The following is a 17,656-nucleotide window of genomic DNA, read 5'->3' as shown; positions in this document are numbered from 1 at the left end:
CGGCGCTGCCCACTCACGGCTCAGCGGGCGGGCAGCACTATCGCTGCTTGTGCGCCAGCCGCGGGCGCTCATCGCCCGACCGCCTCTCTCTGGGGGGGGGGGGGGGCGGCGAGCGCTCACGTGTGTGTGCGGCTGGACCACTCTCGAGGGCGACGGCGAGGCTGCCGCCACCGCCGCCGCCTCGAGTGCGCGCTGCGCCAGAATCACTTCTCCAGCCGCACCGACGAGGGCGTCGGGTTCGGCGCTCGCGGCAAGGCGCTTGCCCGAAGGGCGAGAGCCTCCTGACCCGTCGCGCCCGCTTTGCGGCGGCGCCGCTGCCCTCGCACGCCGCCGCCGCTGCTGTCTCGCCTCACGCGACGTGCTGTCGGGAATCGCCCGCCGCCGACTACTCTACGGAAACGTGGCGGTCTGCAGTGCGACCCGCCGCTGTGGCGGCAGCGCGCTCCCCTTGTCCCGGCGCCCGGCGAGTGGACCCGGCAACACCTCCGCCGTCGGCGGGGCACGCTCGGCTCGCCCCTGCCGGCGCGTGCTGCCGATCGCGCCGCGACCCAGTCCGCGGCGCCTTCCACTGCCTCGACGGCAGCTCGGCGAGCGGCGTTGGCGCTCGCTCCGGCGCACGCCCTGGTCGCATGCCCGCCCTGTCGGTGTGCCCGAGGCGATGTGCGGCTGAGCTCAGAGCTGTCGCCGTCGCTCACTCACTCACCGGGCGCAGCGCCGCCAGCACCACGGCATGGCCGCTCGCGCGGCCTCTGCGCGCTGCCCACGCGCGGCTCGGCCGGCGGGCGGCACCGTCGCCACTCGCGGGCCAGCCGCGGCCGCTCATTGCCACCCCGTCTCTGTGGAAAGGGTGGCGGGCGCGCGCGTGTGCGCGGGTGCGTGCGGCCGGACGACGGCGAGGCCGCCGCCCCGCAGCCGCTCTGCTTTAAGCGTGCGCCGCGCCGTGGTCCCGCCTCTCCAGCCTCGCCGACGAGGGCGTCGTGCTCAGCGCTCAGCGAGGCGCCTGCCCGAGGAGCGAGAGCCTCCTGGCCCGTCGCGTCCGCTTGCGGCGCCGCCGCCGCCCTCGCATGCCGCCACCGCTGCCGTCTCGTTCTGCGCGACGAAACGCTCGTGTTCACTGCCGCCGACGCGCTTGCGGCGACGCTGCGTTCTGCGGCGCGACCCGCCGCGGTGGCAGCAGCGCGCTCTCCTCGTCCCGCTCCCGGCGAGTGGACCCGGCGCTACCTCTTGCCGTCGGCGTGGCACGCTCGCCTCTCGCTTGGCGACGCGCTGCCGGCCGGGCCGCGGCGCAGTCCGCTGCCTCGTCAGCGGCCCGACGAGCGGTGTTGGTGCTCGCTTCGGCGCGCGCTCTGGAGGCGTGTCCGGCCGCCCGCCCGCCGCACTGCCTGTGCCTGTATGCCCAAGACGATTTGCGGCCGGGCTCCGAGCTGCCGCCGCCGCTGGTGCCCTGGGCGCGGCGCTGCTACCGCGCCATGTCGTGGCTGCTCGCGCTGCCTCTGCGCTGCCTACGCGCGGCTCGGCGGGCGGGCGACACTATCGCCGCTCGTGCACCAGCCGCGGGCGCCCGTCACCACCCCGCCTCTCTGGGGGGGGCGGCGAGCGCTCGCGTGTGCGTGCGGCTGCGCCACTCTCGAGGGCGCCGTCGGGGCTGCCGCCACCGCCGCCGCTCTACTTAGCACTGCGCCGCGGTTGCCTCTCCGGCCGCGTTGACAGGAGCGTCGCGCTCGATGCCGGCAAGGCGCTTGCCCGGGGGGCAAGCCTCCCACTGGCCCGGCGCTCCCGCTCTGCGGCGGCGCCGCCGCCCTCACACGCCGCCGCCGCCGCCGTCCTGCTCCGCGCGTATTGTTGTCGGGGGCTCGCCCGCCGCCGGCACGCTCTGCGGCGATGTAGCGGTCTACAGCGCGACCCGCCGCTGCGGCGGTAGCGCGTTTTCCTCGTCCCGGCGCCCGGCGAGTGGGCCTGACAGCATCTCCTGCCGTCGGCGGGGCGCGCCTGCCTCTTCCTCTGGCACGCGTGCGGCCGGCCGGGCCACGGCGCAGTCCGCTGCCGCTCGGCGGCCCGACGAGCGGCGTGAAGGGTCACTTTGGCGCACGCTCTGGAGGCGTGCTCGGCCGCGTGCCCGCTGCACTGCCTGTGGGCCCGAGGCGATGTGCGGCTGAGCTCCGAGCTGTCGCCGCCGCTGCGGCGCCGGGCGCGCCGCCGGTACCACCGCGTGGCTGCTCGTGGTGCCCCTGCGCTGCCTATTGTGGTTCGGCAGGCAGGCGACACTGTCGCCGCTCGTGCGCCGGCCGCGGGCACCCGTCGCCGTCCCGTCTCTCCGGGAGGAGGGGGGCGGCGTGCGCTCACGTGTGCGGGCGCCAGACCACTTTCGAGGGCGACTGCGAGGCGGCCGCCCCAGCCGCCGCTCCGCTCTGCACGCGCGCTGCGCTGTGGTCGCCTCTCCAGCCTCGCTGACGAGGGCGTCGCGCTCAGCGCTCGGCAGGGCGCTTGCCCGAGGAGCGAGAGCCTCCCAGCCCTTCGCTCACGCCTTGCAGCGCCTCTGCCGCTCTCACACGCCGCCGCCGCTACCGTCTCGCTCCGCGCGACGCGACGCTCGTCTTCGCCCGCCGCCAACATGCACGGCGGCGTTGCGGTCTGCAGTGCGATCCGCCGCGCTGACGGCAGTGCGCCTCTCCTCGTCCCGGCGCCCGGCGAGTGGGCCGGGCAGTGCCCCTTACCATCGGTGGGGCGCGCTCGCCTCCCCCCCTTGGCGACGTGCTGCCAGCCGGGCCGCGGCGCCGTCCGCTGCCGCGGCGGCGGCTCGGCGAGCGGTATTGGGTGCTCGTCTCGGCGCACGCTCTGGAGGCGGTGCCCGGTCGCATGCCCGCTGCACTGCCTGTATGCCCGAGACGGTTTGCGGCCGGGCTCAGAGCTGCCGCCGTCGCTGGTGCACCGGGCGCGGCGCTGCTACCGCGCCGTGGCGTGGCTGCTCGCGCTGCCCCTGCGCTGCCCACGCGCGGCTCGGCGGGCGGGCGACGCCATCCCCGCTCGTGCACCAGCCGCGGGCGCCCGTCACCACCCCGCCTCTCTGGGGGGGGGTGGCGAGCGCTCGCGTGTGCGTGCGGCTGCGCCACTCTCGAGGGCGCCGGCGGGGCCGCCGCCACCGCCGCCGCTCTACTTGAGCGGGCACTGCGCCGCGGTCGCCTCCCCGGCCGCGCCGACGAGAGCGTCGCGCCCAATGCTCGGCGAGGAACTTGCCCTGGGCGCAAGCCCCCCGCTGGCCCGGCGCTCCCGCTTTGCGGCGCCTTCGCACGCCGCCGCCGCTGCCGTCTCACTCCGCGCAACGTGCCGCCGGGGCTAGCCCGCCGCCGACATGCTCTGCAGCGATGTGGCGGTCTGCAGTGCTATCCGCCTCGGTGGCAGCACTCTCCCCTCGTCCCGGCGCCCGGCGACTGGACCTGACAGCATCTCCTGCCGTCTGTGGGGCACCCTCGCACCACCCTCTTGGCGACGCGTGCTGCCGGCCGGGCCGCGGCCCAGCCCGCTACGCTCGACGGCGGGTCGGCGAGCGGCGTTGGTGCTCACTTCGGCGCACGCTCTGGAGGCGTGCTCGGCTGCACGCCCGCTGCACTGCCTGCGTGCCCGAGGCGATGTGCGGCTGAGCTCAGAGCTGTCGCCGTCGCTCACTCACTCACCGGGCGCAGCGCCGCCGGCACCACGGCGTGGCCGCTCGCGCGGCCTCTGCGCGCTGCCAACACGTGGCTCGGCCGGCGGGCGGCACCATCGCCACTCGCTGGCCAGCCGCGGCCGCCCATTTCCACCCCGTCTCTATGGAAAGGGCGGCGGGCGGCGCGCGCGTGTGTGCGGGTGCGTGCGGCCGGACGACGGCGAGGCCGCCGCCCCGCAGCCGCTCTGCTCTAAGCGTGCGCCGCGCCGGGGTCTCGCCTCTCCAGCCTCGCCGACGAGGGTGTCGTGCTCAGTGCTCGGCGAGGCGCCTGCCCGAGGAGCGAGAGCCTCCTGGCCCGTCACGTCCGCTTGCGGCGCCGCCGCCGCCCTCGCATGCCGCCACCGCTGCCGTCTCGTTCTGCGCGACGAGACGCTCGTGTTCACTGCCGCCGACGCGCTTGCGGCGACGCTGCGTTTTGCGGTGCGATCCGCCGCGGTGGCAGCAGCGCGCTCTCCTCGTCCCGCTCCCGGCGAGTGGACCCGGCGCTACCTCTTGCCGTCGGCGTGGCACGCTTGCCTCTCGCTTGGCGACGCGCTGCCGGCCGGGCCGCGGCGCAGTCCGCTGCCTCGACGGCGGCTCGGCGAGCGGTGTCGATGCTCGCTTCGGCGCGCGCTCTGGAGGCGTGTCCGGCCACATGCCCGCCGCGCTGCCGGTGCCTGTATGCCCGAGGCGATCTGCGGCCGGGCTCAGAGCTGCCGCCGCCGCTAGTACCCCGGCGCGGCGCTGCTACCGCGCCTGTCGTGGCTGCTCGCGCTGCCTCTGCGCTGCCCACGCGCGGCTCAGCGGGCGGGCGACACTATCGCCACTCGTGCACCAGCCGCGGGCGCCCGTCACCACCCCGCCTCTTTGAGGGGGGGGCGGCGAGCGCTCGCGTGTGCGTGCGGCTGCGCCACTCTCGAGGGCGCCGGCGGGGCTGCCGCCACCGCCATCGCTCCACTTGAGCGGGCACTGCGCCGCGGTTGCCTCTCCGGCCGCGCCGACGAGAGCGTCGCCCTCAGTGCCCGGCAAGTCGCTTGCCCGGGGAGCGAGCCTCCCGCTGGCCCGGCGCCCTCCGCTCTGCGGCGCCTTCGCACGCCGCCGCCGCTGCCGTCTCACTCCGCGCAACGTGCCGCCGGGGTTCGCCCGCCGCCGACATGCTCTGCAGCGATGTGGCGGTCTGCAGTGCGATCCGCCTCGGTGGCAGCGCGCTCCCCTCGTCCCGGCGCCCGGCGACTGGACCTGACAGCATCTCCTGCCGTCGGTGGAGCACGCTCGCCCCTCCCCCTTGGCGACGCGTGCTGCCGGCCGGGCCGCGGCCCAGTCCGCTACGCTCGACGGCGGGTCGGCGAGCGGCGTTGGTGCTCACTTCGGCGCACGCTCCGGAGGCGTGCCTGGAGGCGTGCTCGGCCGCGTGCCCGCTGCACTGCCTGTGGGCCCGAGGCGATGTGCGGCTGAGCTCCGAGCTGTCGCCGCCGCTGCGGCGCCGGGAGCGCCGCCGGTACCACCGCGTGGCTGCTCGTGGTGCCCCTGCGCTGCCTACTCGTGGTTCGGCAGGCAGGCGACACTGTCGCCGCTTGTGCGCCGCGGCTGCGGGCACCCGTCGCCGTCCCGTCTCTCCGGGAGGAGGGGGGCGGCGCGCGCTCACGTGTGCGGGCGCCAGACCACTCTCGAGGGCGACTGCGAGGCGGCCGCCCCAGCCGCCGCTCCGCTTTGCACGCGCGCTGCGCTGTGGTCGCCTCTCCAGCCTCGCTGACGAGGGCGTCGCGCTCAGCGCTCGGCAGGGCGCTTGCTAAGGAGCGAGAGCCTCCCAGCCCTTCGCTCACGCCTTGCAGCGCCTCTGCCGCTCTCACACGCCGCCGCCGCTACCGTCTCGCTCCGCGCGACGCGACGCTCGTCTTCGCCCGCCGCCAATATGTACGGCGACGTTGCGGTCTGCAGTGCGATCCGCCGCGCTGACGGCAGTGCGCCTCTCCTCGTCCCGGCGCCCGGCGAGTGGGCCTGGCAGTGCCCCTTACCGTCGGTGGGGCGCGCTCGCCTCCCCCCCTTGGCGACGTGCTGCCGGCCGGGCCGCGGCGCCGTCCGCTGCCGCGGCGGCGGCTCGGCGAGCGGTATTGGGTGCTCGTCTCGGCGCACGCTCTGGAGGCGATGCCCGGTCGCATGCCCGCTGCACTGCCTGTATGCCCGAGGCGGTTTGCGGCCGGGCTCAGAGCTGCCGCCGTCGCTGGTGCACCGGGCGCGGCGCTGCTACCGCGCCGTGGCGTGGCTGCTCGCGCTGCCTCTGCGCTGCCCACGCGCGGCTCGGCGGGCGGGCGGCCCCATCCCCGCTCGTGCACCAGCCGCGGGCGCCCGTCACCACCCCGCCTCTCTGGGGGGGGGCGGCGAGCGCTCGCATGTGCGTGCGGCTGCGCCACTCTCGAGGGCGCCGGCGGGGCCGCCGCCACCGCCGCCGCTCTACTTGAGCGGGCACTGCGCCGCGGTCGCCTCCCCGGCCGCGCCGACGAGAGCGTCGCGCCCAATGCTCGGCAAGGAACTTGCCCTGGGCGCAAGCCCCCCGCTGGCCCGGCGCTCCCGCTTTGCGGCGCCTTCGCACGCCGCCGCCGCTGCCGTCTCACTCCGCGCAACGTGCCGCCGGGGCTAGCCCGCCGCCGACGTGCTCTGCAGCGATGTGGCGGTCTGCAGTGCTATCCGCCTCGGTGGCAGCACTCTCCCCTCGTCCCGGCGCCCGGCGACTGGACCTGACAGCATCTCCTGCCGTCGGTGGGGCACCCTCGCCCCACCCTCTTGGCGACGCGTGCTGCCGGCCGGGCCGCGGCCCAGCCCGCTACGCTCGACGGCGGGTCGGCGAGCGGCGTTGATGCTCACTTCGGCGCACGCTCTGGAGGCGTGCTCGGCTGCACGCCCGCTGCACTGCCTGCGTGCCCGAGGCGATGTGCGGCTGAGCTCAGAGCTGTCGCCGTCGCTCACTCACTCACCGGGCGCAGCGGTGGGACATTGCGTCCATCGGGACATTGCGTCCATCGGGACATTGCGTCCATCGGGCCAGCTCGCCTTCGGGTCAGCTGGCCATCGGGACATTGCGTCCATCGGGACAGCTCGCCTTCGGGTCAGCTGGCCATCGGGACATTGCGTCCATCGGGACAGCTCGCCTTCGGGTCAGCTGGCCATCGGGACATTGCGTCCATCGGGACAGCTCGCCTTCGGGTCAGTTGGCCATCGGGACATTGCGTCCATCGGGACAGCTCGCCTTCGGGTCAGCTGGCCATCGGGACATTGCGTCCATCGGGACAGCTCGCCTTCGGGTCAGCTGGCCATCGGGACATTGCGTCCATCGGGACGGCTCGCCTTCGGGTCAGCTGGCCATCGGGACATTGCGTCCATCGGGACAGCTCGCCTTCGGGTCAGCTGGCCATCGGGACATTGCGTCCATTGGGACAGCTCGCCTTCGGGTCAGCTGGCCATCGGGACATTGCGTCCATCGGGACATTGCGTCCATCGGGACATTGCGTCCATCGGGACAGCTCGCCTTCGGGTCAGCTGGCCATCGGGACATTGCGTCCATCGGGACAGCTCGCCTTCGGGTCAGTTGGCCATCGGGACATTGCGTCCATCGGGACAGCTCGCCTTCGGGTCAGTTGGCCATCGGGACATTGCGTCCATCGGGACAGCTCGCCTTCGGGTCAGTTGGCCATCGGGACATTGCGTCCATCGGGACAGCTCGCCTTCGGGTCAGTTGGCCATCGGGACATTGCGTCCATCGGGACAGCTCGCCTTCGGGTCAGTTGGCCATCGGGACATTGCGTCCATCGGGACAGCTCGCCTTCGGGTCAGTTGGCCATCGGGACATTGCGTCCATCGGGACAGCTCGCCTTCGGGTCAGTTGGCCATCGGGACATTGCGTCCATCGGGACAGCTCGCCTTCGGGTCAGTTGGCCATCGGGACATTGCGTCCATCGGGACATTGCGTCCATCGGGACATTGCGTCCATCGGGCCAGCTCGCCTTCGGGCCAGCTGGCCATCGGGCCAGCTCGCCTTTCCTCGTCCCGGCGCCCGGCGAGTGGGCCTGGCAGTACCCCTTACCGTCGGTGGGGCGCGCTCGCCTCCCCCCCTTGGCGACATGCTGCCGGCCGGGCCGCGGCGCCGTCCGCTGCCGCGGCGGCGGCTCGGCGAGCGGTATTGGGTGCTCGTCTCGGCGCACGCTCTGGAGGCGGTGCCCGGCCGCATGCCCGCTGCACTGCCTGTATGCCCGAGGCGATTTGCGGCCGGGCTCAAAGCTGCCGCCGCCGCTGGTGCGCCGGGCGCGGCGCTGCTACCGCACCATGTCGTGGCTGCTCGCGCTGCCCCTGCGCTGCCCGCGCGCGGCTCGGCGGGCGGGCAACACCATCGCCGCTCGTGCACCAGCCGCGGGCGCCCGTCACCACCCCGCCTCTTTGAGGGGGGGGGCGGCGAGCGCTCGCGTGTGTGTGCGGCTGGGCCACTCTCGAGGGCGCCGGCGGGGCTGCCGCCACCGCCATCGACGGCGGCTCGACGAGCGGTGTTGGTGCTCGCTTCGGCGCGCGCTCTGAAGGCGTGTTCGACCGCGTGCCCGCTGCACTACCTGTATGCCCGAGGCGGATCGCAGTCCTGGCAGTCGCCGTCGCAGTTCTCGCAGTTCTGTCAGTCGCCGTCGCAGCCAAGCCATGCGGTCTGCTTGCGATTACCTTGGAGCAAATGGATGGACCACCCGCCCACCCTGTCAACATCATGTGGGAGGAACGTTGATACGTTGATGGCGCCAGCGCCTGCTGTTGACAAGTGGGGAGCAGACGGCTTCATCGCGAAGCTGCCCCCAGCAGGCGTCTTGACGGGTATCAAAATTCTTCCCTACGAAAGAGGCCAACGGACCCGAGAAGGTAATTTCTCGCAGCTGCGAGACAAGTTTTCTCGGAGCGACAGCCTCAAAGACAAAAGGGTGGATGGGTGGGGGGTGACCGCTGGTGAGCGCCAGCGGTGAGCGCCAGCGCGCCCCAGGAACGGTGGGGTGCCCTCGACCGCGCGTCCAAGTCACTTGGGCGGACGAGCGAGCGGCACATGGCCTGACAAAGAGAAATCGGAGTCTAGCGACGAGACCGAATCTGACCAGAGGCCGTCGTCTTCAGACGCCGTCCTCAGACGAAGGTGCCTTTCAGAGGTGTCCTTCAGGAGCGTAGCTGACGTCAGTCTGTGCGCGCTCTCTCGCCTCGTCGAACCCACCACCATCCCCTTTCTCCTCCTATCTGTCTTGTGTGTGCCTTGCTGGGGGGAGCAGACGGCTTCATCGCGAAGCTGCCCCCAGCAGGCGTCTTGACGGGTATCAAAATTCTTCCCTACGAAAGAGGCCAACGGACCCGAGAAAAGTGTGAAGTGTGAAGTGAGCGACGGTGCAGTGTGTGAGACCGTCGTGGTGAGGGGCGGTTCATGCCCGTTGAATAGATGGGCTGACTGTCTGTTACACGCACACAAATAACAAGGAGTACAATAGACATCCGCACATGCCACACGTCAAGGCGCACCTCCAGTCAAAACCTCCCACAGGCAGAAAGCGTCCCGCGCGCCCGCCAAACGAACCACGAGCACGAGCGGAACAACTCTCCCCCTCCCCCTTCGTCTCTCAGACCGACCTCCCCCCCCTGGCCACCCGTAGGGCCCATGGACATTGTACTACGTGACCTCTCTCTCGAGTCTGAACGGTACTGGTGCAGTGGCCTAGCGCGCCGGCGCTGCCGCCGGCGCCGGCAAAGCGCCGGTGAGCGAGCGTTTCATGCTACGTGCGGCGGCAGCTCCGGGCCGCAGCGGGCGGCTCTGGTGCGTCGACTGGAAGGCGGAGTAGGAGAGGTCGGTCTCCGTCTCCTGCAGCGTCACGCGGCAGTTGTTTTCGCGGTTGAAGGCGGCGAGGCCGTCGGCGATGGCCTTTCGGTCGACGTCGTGGAAAGCGCGGACGACGCCCGACATCTGGAAGACGACGGAGGGAGGCTCGTCGGGGCCCGCGCGCTGGAGCTTCTGGTTCGAGGAGAAGGACATGATGTCGAGCTCCAGCCGCGAGAGCAGGTTCGTCAGGTCGAGCAGCATACCGCGCCGGTCCGGGCCGACTGCGCGCAGGTGGCCGGTGAAGTTGACTCCGTCGCGGCAGCGCGGCGAGTCGGAGCTGGACATCCAGGGCTGCGTGCGCTGCACGTTCACGTGGATGTCGCCCTGGCTCAGCTGCTGCATGTCGGACACCATCCCGCTCACGGACGCCGGCTCCGACTCGACGAGCATGATGGTGACAAAGTCGCGGCCGACCTTGTACGCCTTGACGTCGTGCACCGCGCCGCCGTGCTGGAGGACGGTGTTGGACACCTCCTGGATGAAGCCGATCCGGTCGCGTCCCGACGCGGTGAAGAGCAGGTGCTCCTTCGTCGTGTCGTAGCAGTACTCGGGCGTGGCGGACACGCCGAGGTCGTAGATGCCCTGCAGCGAGCGGCCCTGGCTGCCGAGCATGTCCATCGCCTCCTCGGGCATCGTCACCACGTCGTCGCCGCCGCGCATGTACGAGAGGATGCACGTCCAGAAGAGCGATGTCGTCGCGACCCACGGGATGCGCAGGTGCATCGGCATGAAGGCGAAGTTGACAATCGTGGACGGCACCCACAGCTTCCAGAGCGCGAGCAGGTCCTCCTGGTAGTTGTTGCCGTACTTGGCGAGGCCCTGCGAGACGGAGCCGCCGCTCACCACCTCCTTGAGCGAGTAGAAGGCGGGGAAGTACATGAGCGGGTGGTGCACGAACTGGTCCAGCACGACCTGCATTAGCATCGAGCGCGAGCCAGCGCCGTCGGCGAGCTTTGCGCGCAGCGGCTTGGCGGCATAGGACGCGGCGCCCGGGAAGAGGCGCCCGAAGATGGGCACGTAGAGCGCGTACTGCACGCCGCCGAGGTAGACGAGCCCGAAGCTGGCAAAGGTCGCATTCCGTCGCCAGTCTATGCGCTCGCGCTTCTCGAGGTACGTCTGCACGAGGTAGTCTGAGAAGGAGGTCTTTGCGCAGGAAAAGGCGCACCCGAACTTGAACGGGTGCTCCTTCGCGAAGCGCCCGATCCGTACGAGCATGCTGTCGGCGGCACCGCGCCCCGGCCGAAGGAGCAGAAGGCGGTGAAGCGAATCTGAAGGAGGCGAATCGCTAAAGAGAATTCCCACTGGCCTGCGAACGCGCACCCCCGGGGCTAGGGCTCTCTAGCCCGTAACCCGATGCCAATCATCCGGCCCGCTGGGTGCGCTTCTGAGCTCCCCGGCCCTGGATGTGCGGTTGATGACTGCACTCCAAGTGCTCCAAGTCCGCCGCATCTTCGAGGGAAGCCTCTTTTCAATTTTTTTCCGGAATGAAGCCGTTGAAGGCAAACTACCCGCAAGCACTCCCTCTCACACGAAACAGACCACACCCACACATCACAGGGGCGGCGCGGAGCTCTAGGTCGTGTAGTCGGAGTACGTGGGCAGTGCCTTGCGCTGCTTGCTCGCGCGCTGCTTCCGCTTCTTCGCCATGTAGTTGTCGAGCCGGCCGCTCTTCTCCAGCTGCTGGAACTGCTCGGTGAGCTGCTCCTCCCGGATCTCGCGCGCCTTTTTGTAGTACGGCCGCTTGCCCGCCGCAACCGCCACCACCTCCTTCTTGCGCACCGCCGACTTGAGCCGCTGCCGCTCGGCGGCCTGGTCGTGCGCCATCAGCTGGTTCGACTTGCGGCTCAGCTCGAGCTTGAGCGCCTCCACCTCGTGCGGCGGGAGCGCCGCCGCCGACGCGCCGCGCTTCCTCCGCTTCCGCTTGGCGCCTGGCGCGCCCGCGTGCTGCGCCTTGGCCGCCGCCTTGGCGGAGGCGAGCGTCGACTTGAGCTGCCGCACCTCCTCGCGCTGCTTGTCAAACACAAAGCCGTACTTTTGCCGCCACGCGTGCTCGTCCACCGCCCCCTTGCTCACCGCGTCGAACCGCGGGTCGCGGCCCGACTTGTCTGCGCCGGCAGAGGCGCTGAGGCCGGGCGCGACGCGGAGCGTGGAGACGGCGCGCTTGGTCGACTGCTGCGCCGGACGGTTCTTGTTCGCGCGAGGCTGAATCTCCATCGCGGATAGGCGCCGGCGGAAGCCAGCAGAGCGCGTGAGCCCTCAAAAACGGGGACAAAGGCGCGCCTGCGTTGTAAAAAGAAATCTCCGCGCTGAATGTACGTTTAAGAGCCATCGTTTAAAAACAAATGCACGAAAAAAATACGCCGGCCGAGGCCGCGTGCAGCACAGCCTCCTGTCTCCAGACGACAGATGGTCGTCGGCATCAACCTCGGCTCGCAGGCCGCTGTCGTGGCGTCGGCCGACGGGGCCATCCTCCGCAACGAGGACGGCGGCGTCCGCACCTCGTCCATCGTCGCATTCACGGCCGCCGAGCGCAAGCTCGGCGAGGCTGCCGGCGGGTCGCAGGCGAAGGACCGGGTCTGCTCGGTGCCTCGGCTGGGCCTGCTGAAGCACTCCGCGCTCGCCGACGCCGCGGTCGCGCGCCACTGGCCCTTCCCACGGTCCGAGCACGCCTCCGGGCTCTCGCAGCTAGCGGTGCCTGGCTTTGGCGACCAGAGCGGCGTCGCCCTCCTCGGTGCGCTGCTGGGAAAGCTGCGGTCCACGTCGGGCGCGGCGGCAGGGTCGCCCGTCGCGCTCTCGCTGCCGCCCTGCGCCGCGGCCGGCGCGAGTCCGGAGGAGGCGGAGGCCAGCCGCCGCTTTGCAAAGGCGGCGCTCGCCGACGCTGCTGCCGTCGGAGGGTGGGGGGAGGTGGTCGCTCTTCCGACGCCGGCGGAGGCGGCGGGCGAGGCGCTCGCACGCAAGTACCCCCGTGGCGAGGCGGCGGTCGACACTCTCGTCGTCGACGTCGGCCACAGCTGCGCCTTTGTGGCGGCGGTGCGGCTGCACCCGCTGGCCAAGGAGGGCGCCAAGGAGGGCGCCGCGGCGTGGCGCGCCGAGCTGCTGTACGAGGAGAGCGACGCCTTTCTGGGGTGCGACCAGATGGACGACGCGCTCTTCGACCACTTCGGCGCCAAGGTCGGCGCGTCGCACGGGACGCCCATCAAGCCCGCCAGCCGCGCCGGCTGGCGGCTGCTGGACGGCTGCGAGAGGCTGCGCAAGCTGCTCTCGACGCTGCCCGAGGCGGCGGTGTCGGTGGAGAACCTGGTGGACGGGTGCGACGTGCCGCTCAAGCTGGCGCGCGACGACTTCGTCGCCCTGCTCGCGCCCCTCCTCGCCAAGCTCGGCGCGATGACGCGGCGAGCGCTCTCCACCGCTGGCCTCGAGCGGCTCGCGTCGGTCGGTCGTCGTGCGACCCTGAAGAGGCCTTGTATAGGACGCCTCCCGCGACACGTCGACGGCACGCACCGTAGGTGGAGCTCGCGGGCGGAGGGACCCGCATCCCGGCGGTGCAAGAGGCTGTCACGCAGGCGCTGCTCGAGTCGGCGGCGGGCGCCGCGGTCGGCGGTCTCGAGGACAGGCGCTTTGGCGCCAAACTCGACGACGCCTCCCTCGCCGTCGGAGCAGCCCTCGTCGCCAAGCGGGCGGTCGACGCGGCAGGGCCGGCGGCGGGGGCGGGGGCCGCCACCGCGGGGGAGGCGGGGGCGGCCGCGGCGGCCGGCGAGGCGGAGGCTGCGGACGCTGCTCACGGCAGCGCGTTGGGCGCGGAGGCGCTGGCGGTCTGCGTGGCCGCGGAGGCGGAGATGGCGGGCCGCGACGCGGCTGCGGCGGCGCGCTCGGCGGCCGTCAACGAGCTCGAGGGGTACATCCTCGAGGCGCGCGGCATGCGGAGCCGCAAGCATGGCTCGCTCATCGACGGGGCGTCGCTGGAGCCAATGCTGGACGAGGCCGAGGACTGGCTGTACTCGGACGCGGGAGAGGCGGCCGGCTGCGGCGAGCTCGGCGCCTTCCTGGCCGCGCTGCGCGTCAGGGTGGACGGCACGATGGTTGCCTTCCGCGAGAAGGTCGAGGCGGAGCGGGTGGCGAGCGAGGCCGCGCTGCAGGCGAGCGCCGACGCCGCTGCAGCCGAGCGCGCGGCAAACGGCGAGGACGAGGACCACGACCAGCGGAGGCTGAAGTACCCCGACCGGCTTCGGATGGTGCAGAAGAACAAGGACGAGGGCACGGAGCTCTTCAAGGGCGCCGTCGACGTGACGCAGTACCGCCAGGCGGCCGCGCGCTACAACAAGGCGCTGACGCACGCCGCCAAGTTCGTCGACTTGTCGCCCGACCAGAGGGAGGAGGTGGACGCGCTCAAGCTGTCCCTCCACCTCAACATCGCCATGTGCTGGCTCAAGATCACCGACGCGACCAACCACCTCGACCAGGCGAGCTCGCCCTCCCAAAAGCCTTGCATCGCCCTCTGTCGCCCTCCATCGCTCTCAACCGCCCAACCTCGCCCTCGCCTCGACCAGGCCATCCGATCGTGCACCGACGCGCTCGCGCTGGACGGCGAGAACGTCAAGGCGCTGTACCGCCGCGCCACCGCCCTCGAGCAAAAGAAAGACTACGAGGCGGCCAAGGCCGACCTCGCCGCCGCCGCCCAGATTGCACCCGACGACAAGGCCGTCCCCAAGCTGCAGCAGCGCGTCGAGGCGCAAATCAAGCGGCAGCTCGACAAGGAGAAGAAGATGTACGGCAAGATGTTCGGATGAGACCCCGCCAACCGCCGTGAGCGGCAGCCGGCGATCACTCTGCTACTGCTGCCACTTGCACGCGGCCCTGTGCGCTGCGGTCCTTAAAGTTGCCGCCACCGACCGGCCCAGCCGTCGTGCTTCATCCTTCAACGCATCGCTAGAAAGTAGAATCGCTCCACGCTGCACTGCTTCAACATTCACGTTCAACGCATGCACGGGCTCCGGCTCAGGTCGTGGGGCATAGCTCATGTGTAAACGGGGTCTGGGGCGGGAGCCCCAGCCGGGGTCTGGGGCGGGAGCCCCAACCAACCGGGGTGCGGGGCAGAGCCCCGCGAAGAAAATTTTGACGATTCTTAGCTCAAATACACAAGATCTCCATCGCAATCTCTACGAGCATCGATCGAGGATTAAGCGCTCGTTCCCAGTGGGGATCTCCCACAGGAGAGAGGAAGAGCGGCAGGAGCAGCAGGAGCAGCAGGAGCAGCAGGAGCTGCAGGAGCTGCAAGGGACCGATCGGCGGTGACGCCGGGCGACGGCGCAAAGGCCAATCGCTGCTGCTGCGCAACGAGAGCGGCGACACGAGGCTGCTGGCAGCTGGCAGAGCGAATCGCGATTCCGGCGGCCGCCGTCAGCCCGCCGACACCGACGGCCGAGCTGAGGTCAAACTCCGCCACAGGTCGGACCATCCGTGCGTCAGCCATGGCGACGAGACGTCTGTGTGCAGACAGCCCGCCACCCGCGCGGGCGATAGAACATGCCAGCTGGGCTCTTCCAGGGCTCTCGTGGCCCGTGGCGCGTGCCCTGGTGAATAGGGCGGGCTGCGGCGGGCGCAATAACTATTCACAGCTAATGAAAACCGGAAAAACTAAAGTCTGCAGAAGAGTTCGAGTGGTCTTCGTGCTCAGAAGGATCAAGAGAGCTCTATTCACACCCTTTGTGCGTTGAAGACCACAGGCAATGCCCGTTTACACAGGACCCTCGAGTGGCTGGGCCCTCTGACCTGAGCCGGAGCCACGGATCATTATTACTTTCTTTTGCGAGTTGTATATTGCTCGCTGGCATTTTTGGGCGGATGGGCAGAGAGATGGCGGAATTGGAGGCTGGCAGCCGGTCTCGACACTCGAGCGGCGCTCCACACACCCTGGTGGTGGTGCCGCTCCTGAGTGTGAGTCCTCTGAAACTGCTGACTCACTTATGTGCGGCACAGGGAGTGCAGCCTGGGTAATGAAGAACAGCTGTTGTCAGCTGAGAGCCAGCCCGTTGGAGTGTGAAGGCGTCGTAGCCCTCCGGTCTACTGAAGACCCGCAGGGCTGGAGCGAAAAAAAAGAGCAAGCGAGTACGAGCTGAGTCCTGAGACGTGAGAGCCAGAGCGAGAGCCCGCCGACCGGCGAGGCGAGACGCTCGTGAAATATATCATAAAAGCTCCGTTCCCGCGCTGCGCGGCGTGTAGCTGTGGGCGAGTGCTGGCTCGTTCTCACAGCAAGCGCCATGAGCCGCGTAGCGACGACCCACTGGGCGCGCGGCGGTCGCTGGCGGCGGATCCGCTCCGCAGCGGACCAGGCGAGCCGAAAGAGACCGCCTCCTCCGCGTCGCGAAGCCACTCGGGCTCCTCTTGGGAGGGGAAGTTTTTGCGGATGGTCTGCAGCTGATGGAGGCGGTCCTGGTTCGCGCCCGCGGGCGAGGCCACCTCGAAGGAGGACGCCGTCCGGCTCGAGGAGAGGGAGGGCTCGTCGTGCTCGTACGGGGTGTACGCGCGCCACGTCGCCTCGCCGCTCTCCCTGCCGTTGGGCGTGTTGGATGGCGGCGTGCCGGTCGAGAAGTCGTGCCCCTCCAGCAGGACGCCGGCCGCCTTTCTCGCACGAGCCGTCACCTGGCACGTGCGAAGCAGCAGCAATACGGCGACGAGTAGCAGCGCGGAGGCCACGCATACCGCTGCAACCACCCAGGCAGGCGGGGCGTCGGCAAGGCTCTGCGCTGCCTCGCTGCCCGGCAAGACGCAGCAGTGATACCCCCAGCAGCCGCTCTCGCCGCAGACCGGGTCGTCGAACGGGTACTCGAGGTCCCCGCGGCAGCAGAGGCCCGAGCCGCAAAACCCGGAGCTGCATCCGCCGCTCTCGCCCTCTGGATCCAAGCAGCGAGACCAGCAGTCGACGTGCTCGTTGAGGACCGGCGCGCTCTCGCCGACCACCGACACGCAGCAGTGGTAGCCGCGGCACCCAGCGTCGCCACACCCCACGAACCCCTTCGCCGGCTGATGCCGCATGCAGCAAAAGCCGCCAGAGCCGCAGAAGCCGCTCCGGCATGCGGGGTCGAACTCGCCTGTCGGATCGACGCAGTCCTCTATACAGTGCTCACCCTCGTTGCTGACCTCTGCAGACGCGACGTCGGCGCAGCAGTGCTCGCCCACGCATCCCAGACCGGCGCAGCCTGCTGCTGCAGGCATGTCCGAGCGACAGCACAGCTCAGTGTCGGCGCATGGGGACCCGGCACAGCGGCCACCGTAGAAGGAGCCTGCGCTGGAGCAGGCGTCCCAGCACGACTCGCCGGCGGCGGCGAGATGGATGACAGGCGTGAGCGGCAGCATGGCACGCTGAACGCGAACCCCCCGACAGCGAACACAACGAAAAAACTTCTTGCAAGCAAAAGCGCAGTCGGCGCAGATGGCCGCGGAAGGGGAAGGGGGCTAGTCTAAGGCCCACGTCGGGGTCGCCGCCGTCACTGCCACCGCCCCTGTCCACGCCACGCGCCGGACCCAGTGTAGTGTGTGCGTCCTCCATGGGTGTGACTGAGGAGTCTTCCAATTATTCGGGGGGGGGGGGAAACATGGCGGGGGAGGCGGGACCGAGGGGGGCGCAACCGTCGCCATCGGCACCGCCGTCGCCGCCCGAGCCGGTCGGCCCCGCGCCTGCCTACCCGCCGCCAACGGGACCGGCGCACGGGAGAGAGTACCCCTCTGACGAGGACGGAGACGGCCCCTACAAGACCGGGGTCGAGGGTACCGCCGACGCCGAGGTCCTCGCCGTGGGCGGGCGCGCGGCCAGCGTCGCATCGGGCGGCGCGGATGCGGAGGAGAGGACCGGGCACGGACATGTCAACCTCGCCGATGTGGACGGCATCACGCCGACCACGGCCGAAGGTGTGGAGCTGGAGGCTCAGCTCGACGCGGAGACACTCTGCAGGGGAGGTCGGGCCCCGCGCCCGTCGCACAACTATCGGGATGCGGCCAGGAGGAAGGACCGAGAGGTGGGGGAAGACGCCCCGGAGTGAAAGTTGGGAGACCTCGAAGAGGGGCCCGGTGTGGTGAGGTGCCGGGTGTGGATG

The 17,656-nt window shown here is 70.8% G+C and overlaps 6 protein-coding genes across 6 annotated transcripts; 3 read left to right on the top strand and 3 right to left on the bottom strand.

Annotated features, from left to right (window-relative positions):
• Positions 1–875: 875 nt before the first annotated feature.
• On the bottom strand, positions 876–5,365 carry EMIHUDRAFT_349933 (hypothetical protein; the record flags this gene model as incomplete). Its single annotated transcript, XM_005770619.1, has 2 exons — positions 876–1,478; positions 4,448–5,365. A coding segment is annotated over one exon (387 nt), but the record flags the coding sequence as incomplete, so codon positions are not given.
• Positions 5,366–6,738: 1,373 nt separating this feature from the next.
• On the top strand, positions 6,739–9,033 carry EMIHUDRAFT_432338 (hypothetical protein). Its single transcript, XM_005770618.1, is given in 4 exon segments — positions 6,739–7,493; positions 7,511–7,570; positions 7,671–8,394; positions 8,636–9,033. 2 exon segments carry the CDS (start codon positions 7,798–7,800, stop codon positions 8,648–8,650), a joined length of 612 nt encoding a protein of 203 aa, XP_005770675.1. The 5' UTR covers positions 6,739–7,493; positions 7,511–7,570; positions 7,671–7,797; the 3' UTR covers positions 8,651–9,033.
• Positions 9,034–11,038: 2,005 nt separating this feature from the next.
• EMIHUDRAFT_432336 (hypothetical protein) lies at positions 11,039–11,821 on the bottom strand. Its single transcript, XM_005770617.1, has one exon. The coding sequence runs from the start codon at positions 11,778–11,780 to the stop codon at positions 11,139–11,141; it is 642 nt and encodes a 213-aa protein (XP_005770674.1). The 5' UTR covers positions 11,781–11,821; the 3' UTR covers positions 11,039–11,138.
• Positions 11,822–12,701: 880 nt separating this feature from the next.
• EMIHUDRAFT_61734 (hypothetical protein) lies at positions 12,702–12,989 on the top strand (the record flags this gene model as incomplete). Its single annotated transcript, XM_005770616.1, has 1 exon — positions 12,702–12,989. A coding segment is annotated over one exon (288 nt), but the record flags the coding sequence as incomplete, so codon positions are not given.
• A 2,820-nt stretch (positions 12,990–15,809) lies between these two features.
• Positions 15,810–16,919, bottom strand: EMIHUDRAFT_196388 (hypothetical protein; the record flags this gene model as incomplete). Its single annotated transcript, XM_005770615.1, has 1 exon — positions 15,810–16,919. The coding sequence occupies one exon, from the start codon at positions 16,917–16,919 to the stop codon at positions 15,810–15,812; it is 1,110 nt and encodes a 369-aa protein (XP_005770672.1).
• A 239-nt stretch (positions 16,920–17,158) lies between these two features.
• Positions 17,159–17,602, top strand: EMIHUDRAFT_196387 (hypothetical protein; the record flags this gene model as incomplete). Its single annotated transcript, XM_005770614.1, has 2 exons — positions 17,159–17,227; positions 17,297–17,602. 2 exons carry the CDS (start codon positions 17,159–17,161, stop codon positions 17,600–17,602), a joined length of 375 nt encoding a protein of 124 aa, XP_005770671.1.
• Between the last annotated feature and the right edge of the window lie 54 nt (positions 17,603–17,656).

Source organism: Emiliania huxleyi, assembly GCF_000372725.1.
Source record: "Emiliania huxleyi CCMP1516 unplaced genomic scaffold EMIHUscaffold_4, whole genome shotgun sequence".
Classification (NCBI taxonomy): Eukaryota; Haptophyta; order Isochrysidales; family Noelaerhabdaceae; genus Emiliania; species Emiliania huxleyi.
Note: the sequence above shows the minus strand (reverse complement) of the source record. Positions and strands in the feature narration are given on the sequence as shown.

Bases quoted from the DNA above. Each gene is read 5' to 3' on its own strand.
- EMIHUDRAFT_432336 (XM_005770617.1), bottom strand. From the start codon at position 11,780: ATGGAGATTCAGCCTCGCGCGAACAAGAACCGTCCGGCGCAGCAGTCG.
- EMIHUDRAFT_432338 (XM_005770618.1), top strand. From the start codon at position 7,798: ATGCTGCCGGCCGGGCCGCGGCGCCGTCCGCTGCCGCGGCGGCGGCTC.